Source organism: Cucurbita maxima, unplaced genomic scaffold (assembly GCF_002738345.1).
Source record: "Cucurbita maxima cultivar Rimu unplaced genomic scaffold, Cmax_1.0 Cma_Scf00035, whole genome shotgun sequence".
Lineage (NCBI taxonomy): Eukaryota > Viridiplantae > Streptophyta > Magnoliopsida > Cucurbitales > Cucurbitaceae > Cucurbita > Cucurbita maxima.
The window spans coordinates 1923468-1937675 of NW_019272051.1; the positions used below are offsets into that span (position 1 = coordinate 1923468).

Genomic DNA, 14208 nt, shown 5'->3' on the forward strand with positions numbered 1-14208 from the left:
TTTTTTTTTTTTTTTTTAATTATTATTATTTCTTTTTTTTTTTTTCGGGTCATTACAGAGTCTCCCCTGAGGCTTATGGAGCCCTCAGGGTTGTTACAGAGTCTCCCTTGAGGCTTATGGGTCCCTCAAACAGCCTCCCCTTAATTGAGGCTCGACTCCTTTGGAGCCTTCGAACAAAGAACACCCTTTGTTCGACACTTGAGTCACTTTTTTACTAAGTTAAGAGATTGGCTCTGATACCATGCTAGAATCCATGACTCTCCACAATTGTATGATATTATCCACTTTAAACCTAAGCTCTCATGGTTTTATTTTTGGTTTCCTCAAAAGGTCTCATAAACGAATGAAGATGTATTCCTTATTTATAAACCCATAATCAACTCCTTAATTAACCGATGTCGGACTCCTCTCCCAACAATCTTCAACCGATTATACAGTATTGGATTTTCACAAATATTAGTCAAAGGACCTTTTACTTATAAAATTTAAAAGTAATAAGTGGAGAAAAAGGAAATAACAACTTTGCATGACAATTGTTAGGATCGATACCAGTTGTTAGCTCTGATACCAATGGTTAGGATCGCTCAACAACTCACACACTATAAAGATGAACACAAATATCAAGATGAACACAAAGAACAGGAAAGAGAAAATACAAGGAGGAATATTGGCATATTATTGATGACTTTATGTAGGTATAACAATATAGAATACAAATAATGAAGATGAATACATTGTAATGGGTATATATATGGTTTCAATTTACTAAATATAGCTTACAAAGATTTAAACCGATATATAATCTAACAAATATATCTCTATCAAATCGTTACCAAATATCTACCATATATATCTCTATCATATCTTTTCTTTACCAAATATCTACCATATATATCTCTATCATATTTTTATCAAATATCTTCCAAATATATCCCTACCAAATATAGGCACCAGGCTCCATATCCCAACAACAATCACCAAACACCAAAGGGACTTAGTATAAAAAAAAAATCTACAAAAAAAGAGGTGGACAAAGTGACAATGAGACATTACACATTACCTACTGTATCGAAGCTCTGCGTCATGGGTATTACTCCAGATGTAGAGACCACACCATGTGAAGGCCGGAATCCAAGAATTCCACAATAAGAAGCAGGCACTCTTACGCTACCTCCAGTATCGGTTCCTACAAATCTAGGTAAGGTCTTTTACAATATTTTACCCAGAAAAAGGCATGGAATCACAAATTATTCAACGTCTTGGAACTAAGAACTTGCCTAAGGAGAAATCCACAAGCTTTGCACCAACAGCAACAGCAGAGCCGCTGGAAGATCCTCCAGGAATACGATCTGATGCATATGGGTTTCGGGGTGTGCCATAATGAAAGTTTTCCCCACTTATACTGACAAAATATGATTATCAAATTAGTGATTCCACTAATATAAAAACTCACTCAAAAGCCTGCGTGTTCGGATGAATGATTTGGTCAAAGCATTTCAATTACCAATTAGAAACCTGATAAAAATCAATTGGTTCACGTTCATGTTTTAACCAATTTTAATGCAGAGCTGTGTGATTGAAAAAGAATGATAAGAATCTAGTTAAGTCTGTGTTGGATTTGACCTAGGATCACAATATGTCAAGAGATTTTTTGGAACAAAGAAACACTTGGGTTTTTAATTCAGTTGGTTGTTGTAGTTGTTGTGAAAAGAGCATGTATTTATTTATAGTGGAGAAAACACTAACTAGCTTCCTAAACTTTCTAATCAAGTACCACTGAGAATCTTCTTAATCAAGCCAAAGCATAAAATTTGGTCCACAATCACAAAATTTGGTCCACAAGTTGTCAACAACTACCAATTCTCCTATGATTACTCCATAGGTTAGTAACTTATTCCTACTAACCATTCTTTTACTTAGTAACTTACTCTATTAAATCAAGTTTATTAGCTCAGCTCAAAAGAATAATTATTATCCCCTCTATCCTGGCAAAGCTTAAAGCTTATGGGTTGTCTGTTTGTCATCAATTGAAAAAAATGAGCTAACAAAAAAAAAGAGTAAATGGTATGTTTTCTTGTTACCTGAAGGCCATTTCATCCATGATAGTCTTGCCGATGCAAGTGGCTCCTCCTCTTAGGATAGCGAGCACGGCTGGCGCTGTTTGATTGGCTGGTGGGTGAGTCCTTAGCCATTCAGGATTTCCAAAACCAGTTACATATCCCTCCATATCAAATCTGTTTGGTTCAAATCCCAATGTGAGATGTTTGACTTCAATACCCCAATTTCATGTAGAAAAACTGTGACGTTGATAATTCAAGGACCATGATATTAATATAAACACAGAACCAAGAATTATTTTATCGAACTAAGCGTCGACTTGGACACACTAACAACCAGTTGCGATCTAAAACCAATATTACAAGATTTGAAAACCTGTTATCACCAAAACCTTCATGAAATCTTTTGATTTATCAAGAATATTCATATAGAAATTTCAGATTTCACAACCTGTTAATCACCAAAGAGTAAAGAATCGGAAACTTACATGTCTTTAACAGCGAAAGTAAGGCCAGCCAAGGGAAGTGGATCGGACGGGGAGCTCAGTTGCAGGATGAATTTCTCTATGAAAGCTCCATGATCCTGCACAGCCATTGCAAGACCTGAGATCGGTCTCCCTGATCCAAATCCACCCCGAAAACCCTAATAATGGCTGGAAATTGCAGAGAAGACCAGGACAATGAAAGAGGAAGAGAGCTGAATTAAAAAAATGGTTACTGAAATGCCCAAAAATTATATTTGAAAATAACGGATTCTATGAAAATAAAATGTTAAATTAATTAAAAAAAAAAAAGAAAAAAGAAAAATACTCGTGAGATATAAAATCCTATTAAACCTTTTAAACTCTCAAAAAAAAAAAAAAATTTAAATAAAACGTATTTATTATCGGATGAATAAAAATACACTTCGAACCTTAAAAAATCAGTGTGGCTAATCATCCTCTCGAACCAGCTACTGATAATCGCCTTGGTAAGCCATTGCCTCACCAATTAGCTAATCAAACGCGAGCCCCTTCTCGGGCGGATTCCTCCTTTTGCTACTCAGCATACGGGTATTAGCAATCATTTCCAGCTGTTGTTCCCCTCTCAAGGGCAGGTTTTTACGCGTTACTCACCCCTCCTCCGCCACTGGAAACAACACTTACCGTCTCCCAGTAAGGAAATTTCTGGCTAAATGAGTCACAACAATTGCTCCGTATAATCTCATTTGGCCGATTCATAATCAATTAGACATTTTTTGACACCTCGAGCTTGACCTCTTCATTGATTTGGCTTGAGTTTGTTATTTTTATACCCTTTTGAGGTCGACTCATCCGACTCGGGTATGATACATTTGAACCATTTTCTACAATTTTTTACTCTTTGGGAGGCATTCTTGACGCGAGGCGCTTAAAGTTAGTATTGCTACTTTTTAGCTAATTTAAATTGTTAGGAGATATATGCAAATTAGGTTTATAGTAGAATGAGATTTCAATGAGTAGCTTTAAACTAACGTCTCACGGGAATCAAGTAAATGGTTTTACTTTTGGCTTGATTAGATGATGTGTGTCCTATGGCATCTGCACATGTCGTGCTTTTATGATTGTATGATATGTGCATAAAATCCTTTCCTAATATGTTTAGTACGAACACGTACTGTAAGGATCGAACTGACTCGATGACTCAAAAAGACGGATAAATTTTCTGCAAAATAAAACAAAGAAATTTAAAACATTATATTTACATTATATCAAAATAGACTTTATACGTAAGTATTCAAAACACAGTATACTAGTTAAAACACAAAATAATAGTTAGAATACAAAACAAGGAACGAACACAAAACACTTTAAGACAAAAGGGTTGAGGACGACGGGTAAGGTTAGTCTATGGCACCTGCTCCAGAGTCCGCTCCCGACCTCGACCAGCTCCTTATCACTAGAAAAAAAATGGAGAATAAGAAATGAGTACAAGACTCAGTAAGTAGTAGGCTCTTAATCATGTCCTTGATATGCTAGGGTACTACATTCTTTGTTCTTGTCTTGTTCTTATTGTAACTATTTAGGCCCTCTAATTCTTATTCTTGACTTGAGGTTCTTATCTTGATCTTTCTTGAGAATCTTGGTCCTTGAATTCTAAAACCTTGGTTTTCCTTTAAGGCCCTTAGTACTATGGTTTTTGTTCTTAGTTCTCGGTCCTTTGTTCCTGGTTCTTGTTCTTAGAACTAAGATCTTGATCCATGTTCTAGTCCTTGATCTTTCTCTTGTTCTTGGTACTTCCTAGGTTCTTGTTTTGTTCTTGGTTTGTTCTCCAAGACACTCCCCCTAAGATTTACGGCACTAGACATGCACCGGACAATCCTGTGTCCAAGGCTTCATGTGTTCCAAGCGACAGAACCTTAACCTACGTCCAAGGCTTCATGCGTTCCAAGCGACGTAGTCTTACTGCATCTTAAGGTTTGCCTTTCGATATGGTCTGCTTAACCTATGCCCAAGGTTTCATGCGTTCCAAGTGGCATAGTCTGAAAACCTACATCCAAGACTTCTTACGTTCCAAGCGATGTAATCTTAATACTACATCAAGGGCTTGCCCTATAATACAGTCTACTTAACCTATGCCCAAGGCTTCATGCGCTCCAAACGGCATAGTCTGAAAACCTACATCCAAGGCTTCTTACGTTCCAAACGAAGTATTCTTAATACTGCATCAAGGGCTTGCCCTATAATACAATCTGCTTACCTACGCTTAAGGCTTCATGCGTTCCAAGCAGCGTAGTCTAAATCATGAGCATGTTGTACCGTGGGAGGTCTTAGGAGGTTCTTGATTTGTGGCTAAGGTAACTTACTCTCTTCTTACTGTGACCTTAGACTACTCCCCTTGATAGACCATAAAGGTCACTTGTTCGGTGCATACTTGAACATGGCATCCTGCAAGTCTGCAGGGCATCTCTTCTAGGTGAGGGAAACTTGAAGCATGACATCCTGCAAAGGAAATATGGTGCAGGCATCCCACCTAGAAGAGGAATTCTTGTGCACCGCTTGGTGGGAGGTCATGGGTCACTTTGGACATGACTAGAGTATTACCTAGCATTCTTGAGTTTCTGAGTTTGGGGACCTTGGTCCTTCGTCCTTGAGTGATACCTAGTATTCTTCTTACTTGGGTAGTTATAAAGCTGGTGTGTTGTTGTTCTTGGTTCTTAATTTTGTAAGTTTCTAAGGTCCTTAATTCCTTGAGGCATAAGTTGTAACTTGTATTTGTAACCAATGAACTCATCTTAGTGTAAGTTGTTCTAGAAGATCATAGATTACTAGAGATTTCTTTAAAGGATTCTAGAAGAGTCTTGATACTTGTGGTATTTCCTTTAGATGTTTCTTGGGTCCTAACTTGGTTTAGGTTCCAAACTTGCTTCAATCAACTTGAGACCTCAAACATATCTTCATGTCCTTCGTAATCGACTTCATAAGAAGTAGCAAATCATTTGGAGCACTTATAGACCTTGAATTTCCATAAAGTAGTCCTAAGGGCATTTTGGTCATTTTACCCCTAATTCTTGGTTTTTACGGTAGTTTTCCTTAGGGGCATTATGGTCATTTTGCACTATTTCTTGGTTTACCTACTTATCCTTATCCAATAACCACCAAATTTCACATTTAACCTCAAATGCTATAATATACTCACTATTAAAATTTCATAGGCAGCGTACTTCATTTAGTGGGCTATTTTAACGTTACCTAAATTCTGAGCAATTTGTTCGGTTCAAGGCCTTAACTCACGGTTCATAGGGTTTTTCTTTCATGTATCCTTAGTTCATACTTGGTTTAGGGTTCATATGGAAATCCAAGCGATTCCTACATGTATTTCTTAACAAAAAATTCAAGGTGGCTACTTACCTCGTTGTCGACGTTTGGGACCTCTGTTCTTGATTTTTCAATATCCTAATTACCTCAAATTTCCTCCCACGGACTTCTTATTGTGTCTACTTTCTGGAACCATAAAGTTTTTCATAAGAAACAGTTTGGAAAGGGGTTAAAATTGAGAAAATCTGAGGGAAAGTCAAGTTTTGGGTTGACATGGTCGGTTCAATTGAAGCGGCCACGTCATCATCTTCTTCCTCTAGACGGAAAGAAGACGCAGCTGGCATATAGCACCGCCGTCTGAAACTCGCCCTCCCCAGCTCCAATCACGCCGTTTTTCTCCTCGATTTCTTCCTGAAACTTAAAGATGGTGTTACAAGTTTGAAAGGAAATGGTGAAGAATTGCTCTCAAAATTGAAAGAAACCCGAGAGTAGGAGACCCAAAATATAAACGCTTATTGCCAACGATTGGGAGCTCGACCTTGCTCGATTCTTGATCCAAACTATTGCCCCAACTTCAGAATTTATAAGACTTAAACCGACATTGAGAGCTCTAGAATCGTTGTGAATTGTCAATTGGATTTTTTGAAAAATCCGTCAGAAATATCTACTCCGATCAGAGCCTCACCGACTTTGGTTTTGAATCTTAGGCGTTGGATGAGACAATCCGTGAGTGTTCTAGAATATATACAATTTTGGAGGAGATCCAACAGCTAAGAGTTGAGATTCGAAGTATTTTGTGTAGAAGGCACTGGGAAGGTTCTAATTTTTTTAGCAGAATAGCACATTCGTAATTATCCTTAACTTCAAGGGTATTTTAGTAATTTGCCACTTTCTGAATATTTTATTATTATTCTCAAAAAAATTCATAATTTTCCTAAAAAGTCTTCATCCTTTTTGGTCATTTTTTTACTTCTAGATCATCTTGAAATTCCTTCTAGATAAGGAATTAAAAATTTGTAAAGATCCTTGATAATTGGTAAAATGACCTTTTCGTCCTTTTCGCTTACGTTTTCATTCCCAATCCTTCTCCAAAGGTCTTAAGCCCTTAAGATTACTTCTTCTTAGGGTATAGAAATGACTTACTAAGATTCTTTCCTTGCTTAATCCTTGTAATTTCCTTCCTTGGATCCTTTGGGTCTTGCATAGGTAGCTTCTCTTTATTTTTGGGGTGTTACACGTACCTTACGATATTTATGTTCGCCATGATATTATGCGGGTCATTTCCCTTCGTAGCACCCACTAGTGAAACTGTGCCCTAGTCTCACAAGCCAGACCTAGGAAGTACGTATATGAGCATGCGCTAGCCTGGTGGGTCCATGTGCGTGTGTGTGGGCCGTGTATAAGCAAGTACTACATATCCAACTCTGCCCCCGAAAAGTGAAGCCCAAAGGCATACCATGATGTTTTTATGAAATACTTAATGAGTAATTTTAAATACTCAAGTCACATGCTACCTCTTTTTTAAGTAAAAAGGTAAGGCGCCCTTGTAGAAATGATAACGTCGCTATGAAGGTCATGGAACCAAAGCTAGGACAGTTGTGGGTTTTTGTTTAAACGGTAGCCCTTAAGTCAAATTATGACATTTTCTTTGTTTTTTAACTTGCCATTTAATTTCCGCTATTTTTTTTTTTTATATTTACTTTTAATTGAATTGGGTTTTTACAAATGTTTAAGTCCACGACATTATTTACGAACTATTTTAAATAAAAAAATTTGTGCATAATAGTCATACATACCGTGACAATCTTGTTTTTACGGAATCACTCCACAAAAATCTTAAATCCTAAGACATCCAAGAGACAAAATCTAAGCAACATGAAAGCTCCTACCACCAAAATTCAGATCAAGGTGTATAAGCTCAACCTCGAAGAAGATAAAACCGAAAAATCGAACCGATCAATCGTTTTGCTACCTGACCAACGCAAACCGATCTCTTGTCCATAATCAAGACCCCGTTTCTTTACGATGTGTCGAAACGGCTCAATCGAATAAACAAATGAAGATTGATATTTCTTTGACTTCTCACCAACCAAAGGCAATGGTTCAAACCAAAATGCCTCTTTTTTCACCAACTTTACCTTATAAGTTTCACAAATATCAACATCAAAGATTGATATTTCAATAGGGATCATCTCATTCAAATCTCTATAGCTTCCTTCATTCATATTCCTCAACATCATTTCCTCGAATTCCGTGTCCTCCGAAATCTTGAGACTATCCCAACGTAACCGATCCGTCGACAACTTCATCCGATATGGCCAATAGTTACCACCTCCATAAATCCTACTAATAAGCTCTTCTTTATCCTTCATATCGATCCTCCCACATGTTGGATCATCCAAGCCTCGAGACTCCGAGATCGTTAGATCTTTTGTAAGAAAGGGAAAACTGGACTCGAATTTGTCCAATGATCCAAAAGTTATGTAAGTTTCAGCAAAACGCTCAAGAGTCGGGTTACAAACCGAAGCTCTCTCTCGTTCGGTGTGTATATAGGATTAGATTAGAGATATGACAGTGTTTTCTTTCAATGTTTAAGCTGTAAATTTCAAACTTTTGGTGATTGGTTCAGCTCATGAACAGCTGGCCTAGCTGTTAATGCATTGTATTTGAATGCCAGCAAAGAAATTTATGCTGTGCAAGATAAGGTAAGAGCTGCAACATACCAGAATGTTTCTGTCTTGGCTTGACAGGACCGTATGCACGACAACATGCGATAAAACAAAGAATGTCTTGTAGAAAAGGCTGCACATGTGTTCAAATCGACACTGGAGCAAGACAAAAGCTTCCAAACATGTCATCGTTGAATCTGAACAGATAATTTCCCGTACGCTGGCAAGGTTTGAATGTCATTATGCTGCCCTTTCATTGTCTCAACCTCCCTTTTCATCTGATTTATCTCGTTTTGTGTACTCGTCGTCACAACCCGGCTTTCTGTTTTTCGGTAACTCGATCCAAATGCTCGTTCTTCATACATGCCTGCAAAACTTCAAAAAATTCATGTTAATATCACTAAAAAATCGACCTTCAGATGAAACTTGGCATTTCTCAAGCGATATATAAACGGGACTTTCCTTACCTTCAAGTGAATATCGATTCTCTATCCACCCGTGTGAGATCCCACATCGGTTGGAGAGAACGAAGCATTCCTTGTAAGGGTGTAGAAACCTCTCCCTAGTAGACGCGTTTTAGAACTGTGAGGCTGACGGCGATACGTGACGAGCCAAAACGGACAATATCTGCGAGCAGTGGGCTTAGGCTGTTACAATCGTTCTCCTGTAAGATTTCACCACCCGAGTAATAACGGCGAGATTGTAAACATTTTCGTCATATCCATAGCTCTTGACAAGTAAATCAGAGGCATGGCAATTGCCCAACATCATGGCCAATCTACTTTAAAGCCTAGTTACCAATGCAGAGACAATCTTCATAGCAGATCCCGAGGTAACCGAATTTCCTCTACTGAAAGCAACCGAATCAAACTTTTAACCGCTTTCAACTGTCAAATTCTCAAATACATTCATAGTCACTGTCAGAACAGCATTTCGGGATGCGAAGCCATTTGGCGCTTCGGGGTGATTCTATGAACACGAAATGAGGTGGGATCTTTCGAACGGAGATGCACGTGTCGGTGTATGAGGAGTTTACCAATTCTTGTTACTTCTTTCCATAGACTCAACAACCATGCTTGATTCGACTGGAAACATGAAACACTTACGTCGAAATTTCCTGATCAAAATTCGTCCTTCCTTATGTTATCTCGACAAGATCAATGGTAGTAAACCGAAACTCTAGACAAAACTAGAGACAACAATCATTACCTTTTTGTTCTTCATTTTCATCCACAAAACAAGAAGTTAATGACCTCTCTATTTCGGAAACCCAAGGACTCAATCGTATGGCCTTTGTCTATTATTGTCTTCCCAAATGCAGCCACTATCACAATCCTCATTCATATCATTAGCTGTTATACCATAAAACTTAATGTTTCATCCTCAGCTGAAGCTCACCGCTAGCAAATATTATCCTATTTGCGCTTTCCCTTCTGGGCTTCCCTTAAAGGTTTTAAAACGCATCTGCTAGGGAGAGGTTTCCACACCCTTATAAAGAATGCTCCGTTCCCCTTTATAAACGATGTGGGATCTGAGCCCCAAAGGGGGTGGATTGTGAGATTCCACATCGATTGGAGAGGGGAACGAGTACCAACGGGGATGTTGAGCCCCGAAGGGACGTGGATTGTGAGATCTCACATCAGTTGGAAAAGCCCAAATAGGACAATATCTATTAGCAGTGACCTTGGGCTACTACATGTATGGTCTAAAATGTTTCACAACCATTAAAGAAACGAACACTAAATAAAAAAAGGAAAAAGGAAACCTTCCTACAAGTCGCCTCTCGTACAAGTGTTCAAGTGTCTGACACATGTCCAACATAGATACACTAGTCAAACTGAAGTGTTCATGTTTTTTTACAACAGAATGACTTGTTCATTCTTCAAAGCTGCTAATTTTTAACTAAATCAGGTAGATAGTATTTTATTTTGAATCAAACAAAAGCTGTCTTATAATATAACATTAAGTAGCAAGAAAGAAAAAGAAATCTACATTTTTTTTTATATGGGTTCGCACGTGTGGATCGTGTGTAGGAAAGTACTGCACATCCAATTTTGTCTGGATTGAAGGCCACCTCTACGATGGTTTTAAATAATAGGTCTCTAATCATGTTTTGCATTCCCGACCCCAACAGTGGGGTCACTTACTGAGTATTTCTTAAAATACTCGAGTCATGTGCTACTTCTATATTTCAGGTAAAAGTAAGGCATCCTTGTACGGCTGACGACAACATCACAATTAAAGACCATGGCATATGCATAAGGTAGTCGTATTTAGTTTCGTAGACTTTAGGTTATAGTATAAGGCTTTACTGTTTCATTTTTATTTATTTTAACATTTCTTTATTGTTTTAAAGATCGTTATTTAAACGTGCAAGTCCATGACATTATTTCATGAAGATGTTTTTAAATGATTATTTCCTCTTAAGAATTGAAGGATGAACAGAAAACGAAGACTTTTTCAAGCTCAATCAAGATTATCGACTCTCGTCAAGCGAAATATCTACATAAAGTATGATGCAGGGCTTTAGATCAAATCTTCTATGTAAATTCTCCGGTCAGTCTGTTATGTGTGTGTATGTGTGGTTCGGAATCAATGTGAACTTGCTTCGGAGGAGACTCTGTCCACAACAATTGACACGAAAATGGTGAGAATAGGCCAAATGGAAATCTAAAATCAAACTATGAGGCGATTCATGAAGGTGTTCGGTTCTCGAGTTCGAAAAGTTTGAAGTTGTGTAGCCTAGAGTTGAGAAGCCAAAGTTTGGATGGTTCGGGACGAATTCTCATAAGGAATGATTCTTCGTTGCGGTAGCCAGCTTATATAGTTCGGGGTCGACATTGATTTGTGTGTTTGTGTTCACTGTTTATGTAGTTCATAGGATCTACAAATCCATAGTCTAAGATATGCAAACACAAATAGAGATTGAAGAACTGTAAGCTGTATATATGATTGAAGATAATACTCATAATGCATTTTACAAGCCAGTGTTTTCACTAAAACGTGCATTACTGTACCGACCCAGGCCCACCGCTAGCAGATATTGTCCTCTTTGGGCTTTCCCTTTCGGGCTTCCCCTCAAGGCTTTAAAACGCGTCTGCTAGGGGAAGGTTTCTACACCCTTATAAATGGTGGTTTGTTATCCTCCCCAACCAACGTGAGATATCATAATTACAGAAGACTAAAGAGAATCTAAACACAAAAACCACAAAAATATAAATTTACTTGAAGATAGTCGACATAATGAAGCATATATATATGTACCAGCACGAAAAGGACAGAGAGACGTACGGTTCTCCTTCACCTCGGCGCTGCAAGCTACTATTGATCGGTCGGGGTTCGATCTTGGCCATGCTGCCACATTTGTGGAGGCATGTAAGGGTGTGATTGTTGAGCATAACTACCCGGGTCCATCACGGGCTTGCCCATAATCATTCCTGGTGTCCCAGCCTGAGATGCATGCTGAGACGACATATAGCAGTAAGGAAGTGCATCTCCGGGGGCCCCGACTGTTATTGAGCCTCTTGGAATCGACGTGAGTGCTTCATCTTTCAGATCCTCCCTTGGCACGATATCAACCAGAAAGTCGAAGATATCAGTTCTTGTGATAGCTGCAGCAATGTCATTCTTTTGCAGTGTCCTACGCTTGTTCTCTTCGGTATGACTCCATGACCGTAAAGTCAATTCTAGGATGAACATTTCACATGCTCTAGCAAATAAAACAGGTGCCTCAGCTGATATCATTCGCACGTCCTCGTCAGCCTTCATGATCTTCTTGATCCTTGCTAAGGGAAGACTATGGTTCTTGAAGTCTATTACTCTCTCAATCTCTTGGTATTGATTTGACCAAAAAGCCTGGAGCTGTTGTTGAAGCTGTTGTTGTTGCTGCTGGTGGATATGCTGATAAGCAAGCTGATGTTGAGCAAGCTGAGCTCCACTTGGCTGACTAGTAGACTGAGATCCAGATGTCGGGCCGACAGTCATTTGGCTGGGATGGTACATGCTGCTGCTACCATATGCTATCTGACCTCCGCTGCCTACCGCTCCCATGGATGGAGACTGGCCCTGCCCTTGCTGATCCATCCGACAGCTTTTGAAAAGAAGAACAACAAACGGAATAATCAAATCATATGCACTACACAGATAAGCAGTACATATAATCTATCATACAGAATCTTTACAAGACAGAGACCATCAGAACCACCGAGCTCGTCTAAAACAAACTCGACGCACATTAAGAGAGTGATCGTCGATCGAAGTAAAATTTTCCCAAAATCAGTAGATCTATGATGTCCCATATTGGTTGGGGAGGAGAACAAATCACCCTTTATAAGGGTGTGGAAACCTTCCCCTAGTAGACGCGTTTTAAAGCCTTGAGAGGAAGCCCGAAAGGGAAAGCCCAAAGAAGACAATATCTACTAGCGGTAGACTTGGGCCGTTACAGGATCTCCTCATGTTCTTTCATTATTCAAACCGGTTCAAGTAATGTCCAAACCTTTCTACTGATAAATTTCAAGTCATTACAGAAAGTTCTCAAAGCTGCAATAATCACAGAAGTCCAAATGTTCAAGAATCTATATCTACGTGCTTCCTGACCTTATGTTTCATTGAACAAGCTAAGCAAAAACAGCTACATAAATTTAATGGCACAAAAATAAATCACATTCAAGCCTCAAATCCCAAATCCCGTGCATGTTGGGAGGGAGTCCCACATTGGCTAATTTAGGGAATAGAAATACATCTCCATTGGTATGAGGTATTTTGGGGAAGCCCAAAGCAAAGCCGTTAGAGCTTACGCTCAAAGTGGACACTACATTGTAGAGAGTCGTGATTCCTAACATGGTATCAGAGTTATGCCCTTAATTTAGTCATGTCAATAGAATCCTCAAATGTCAAACAAAGAAGTTATGAGCCTCGAAATTGTAGTCACAAGTGACTCAAGTGTTGAACAATGGGTGTAATTTGTTCGAGGACTCCAGAGGAGTCGAGACTCGATTAAAGGGAGGTTGTTCGAGGGTTTCATAGATCTCAGGGGAGGCTCTATAGTGTACTTTGTTCGAGAAGAGGATTGTTGGGAGGGAGTCCCACGTTGGCTAATTTAGGGAATGATCATGGGTTTATAACTAAGGAATACATCTCCATTGGTATGAGGTCTTTTGGGGAAGCCCAAAGTAAAGCCATGAGAGCTTTTGCTCAAAGTGAACACTATCATACCATTGTGGAGAGTCGTGATTCCTAACATGGTATCAGAGTCATGCCCTTAACTTAGCCATGTCAATAGAATCCTCAAATGTCAAACAAAGAAGTTATGAGCCTCGAAAGTGTAGTAGCAAGTGACTCAAGTATTGAACAAATGGTGTAATTTGTTCGAGGACTCTAGAGAAGGAGTTGAGACTCGATTAAAGGGAGGTTGTTCGAGGGATCCATAGGCCTCAAGGGAGGCTCTATAGTGCACTTTGTTCGAGGAGAGGATTGTTAGGCTTTTTGGGGAAGCCCAACGCAAAGCATCGAGAGCTTATGCTCAAAATGGACTATGTGAAGAGTCGTTAGCATGCATGGTGATTAAATGGGCTGCAAAAACAATTTCTACAAACAACCCACAAGCTTATAAACTCCCCCTTACTGTTGATTTCCCTCACAGGCATTTCATCAAACAGGTAGAGGGCAAAAAAAAAAAAAAAAAAAAAAAAAAAAAGAAAAAATCCC

The 14208-nt window shown here is 38.9% G+C and overlaps 3 protein-coding genes across 5 annotated transcripts in view; all 3 read right to left on the bottom strand.

Moving 5' to 3' along the window:
• LOC111467873 (amidase 1) overlaps nt 1-2762 on the bottom strand; it is an 18113-nt gene extending 15351 nt beyond the window's left edge. For 2 of the 3 annotated variants that reach the window (XM_023112956.1, XM_023112955.1), the window contains exons 1-4: nt 2546-2762; nt 2082-2234; nt 1278-1402; nt 1061-1186 (exon numbers count right to left, since the gene is read on the bottom strand). In XM_023112956.1, the coding sequence (XP_022968724.1) occupies nt 1061-1186; nt 1278-1402; nt 2082-2234; nt 2546-2652 (511 nt within the window). In that variant the 5' untranslated portion in view covers nt 2653-2762. The remainder of the gene's footprint in view (nt 1-1060; nt 1187-1277; nt 1403-2081; nt 2235-2545) is intronic. The other variant, XM_023112958.1, reaches the window with a different exon arrangement.
• A 4795-nt stretch (nt 2763-7557) lies between these two features.
• On the bottom strand, nt 7558-9059 carry LOC111467916. The gene is made up of 3 exons (XM_023113014.1): nt 8970-9059; nt 8555-8869; nt 7558-8311 (listed from the first exon to the last, which is right to left on the bottom strand). The coding sequence occupies exons 2-3, from the start codon at nt 8689-8691 to the stop codon at nt 7732-7734; spliced, it is 717 nt and encodes a 238-aa protein (XP_022968782.1). The 5' UTR covers nt 8692-8869; nt 8970-9059; the 3' UTR covers nt 7558-7731.
• Nucleotides 9060-11425: 2366 nt separating this feature from the next.
• The window catches only part of LOC111467915 (nuclear transcription factor Y subunit C-9-like), a 3849-nt gene continuing 1066 nt past the window's right edge, over nt 11426-14208 (bottom strand). Inside the window, exon 3 of the mRNA XM_023113013.1 lies at nt 11426-12592. Coding sequence (XP_022968781.1) covers nt 11824-12585 — 762 coding nt within the window. The 5' untranslated portion in view covers nt 12586-12592 and the 3' untranslated portion in view covers nt 11426-11823. The remainder of the gene's footprint in view (nt 12593-14208) is intronic.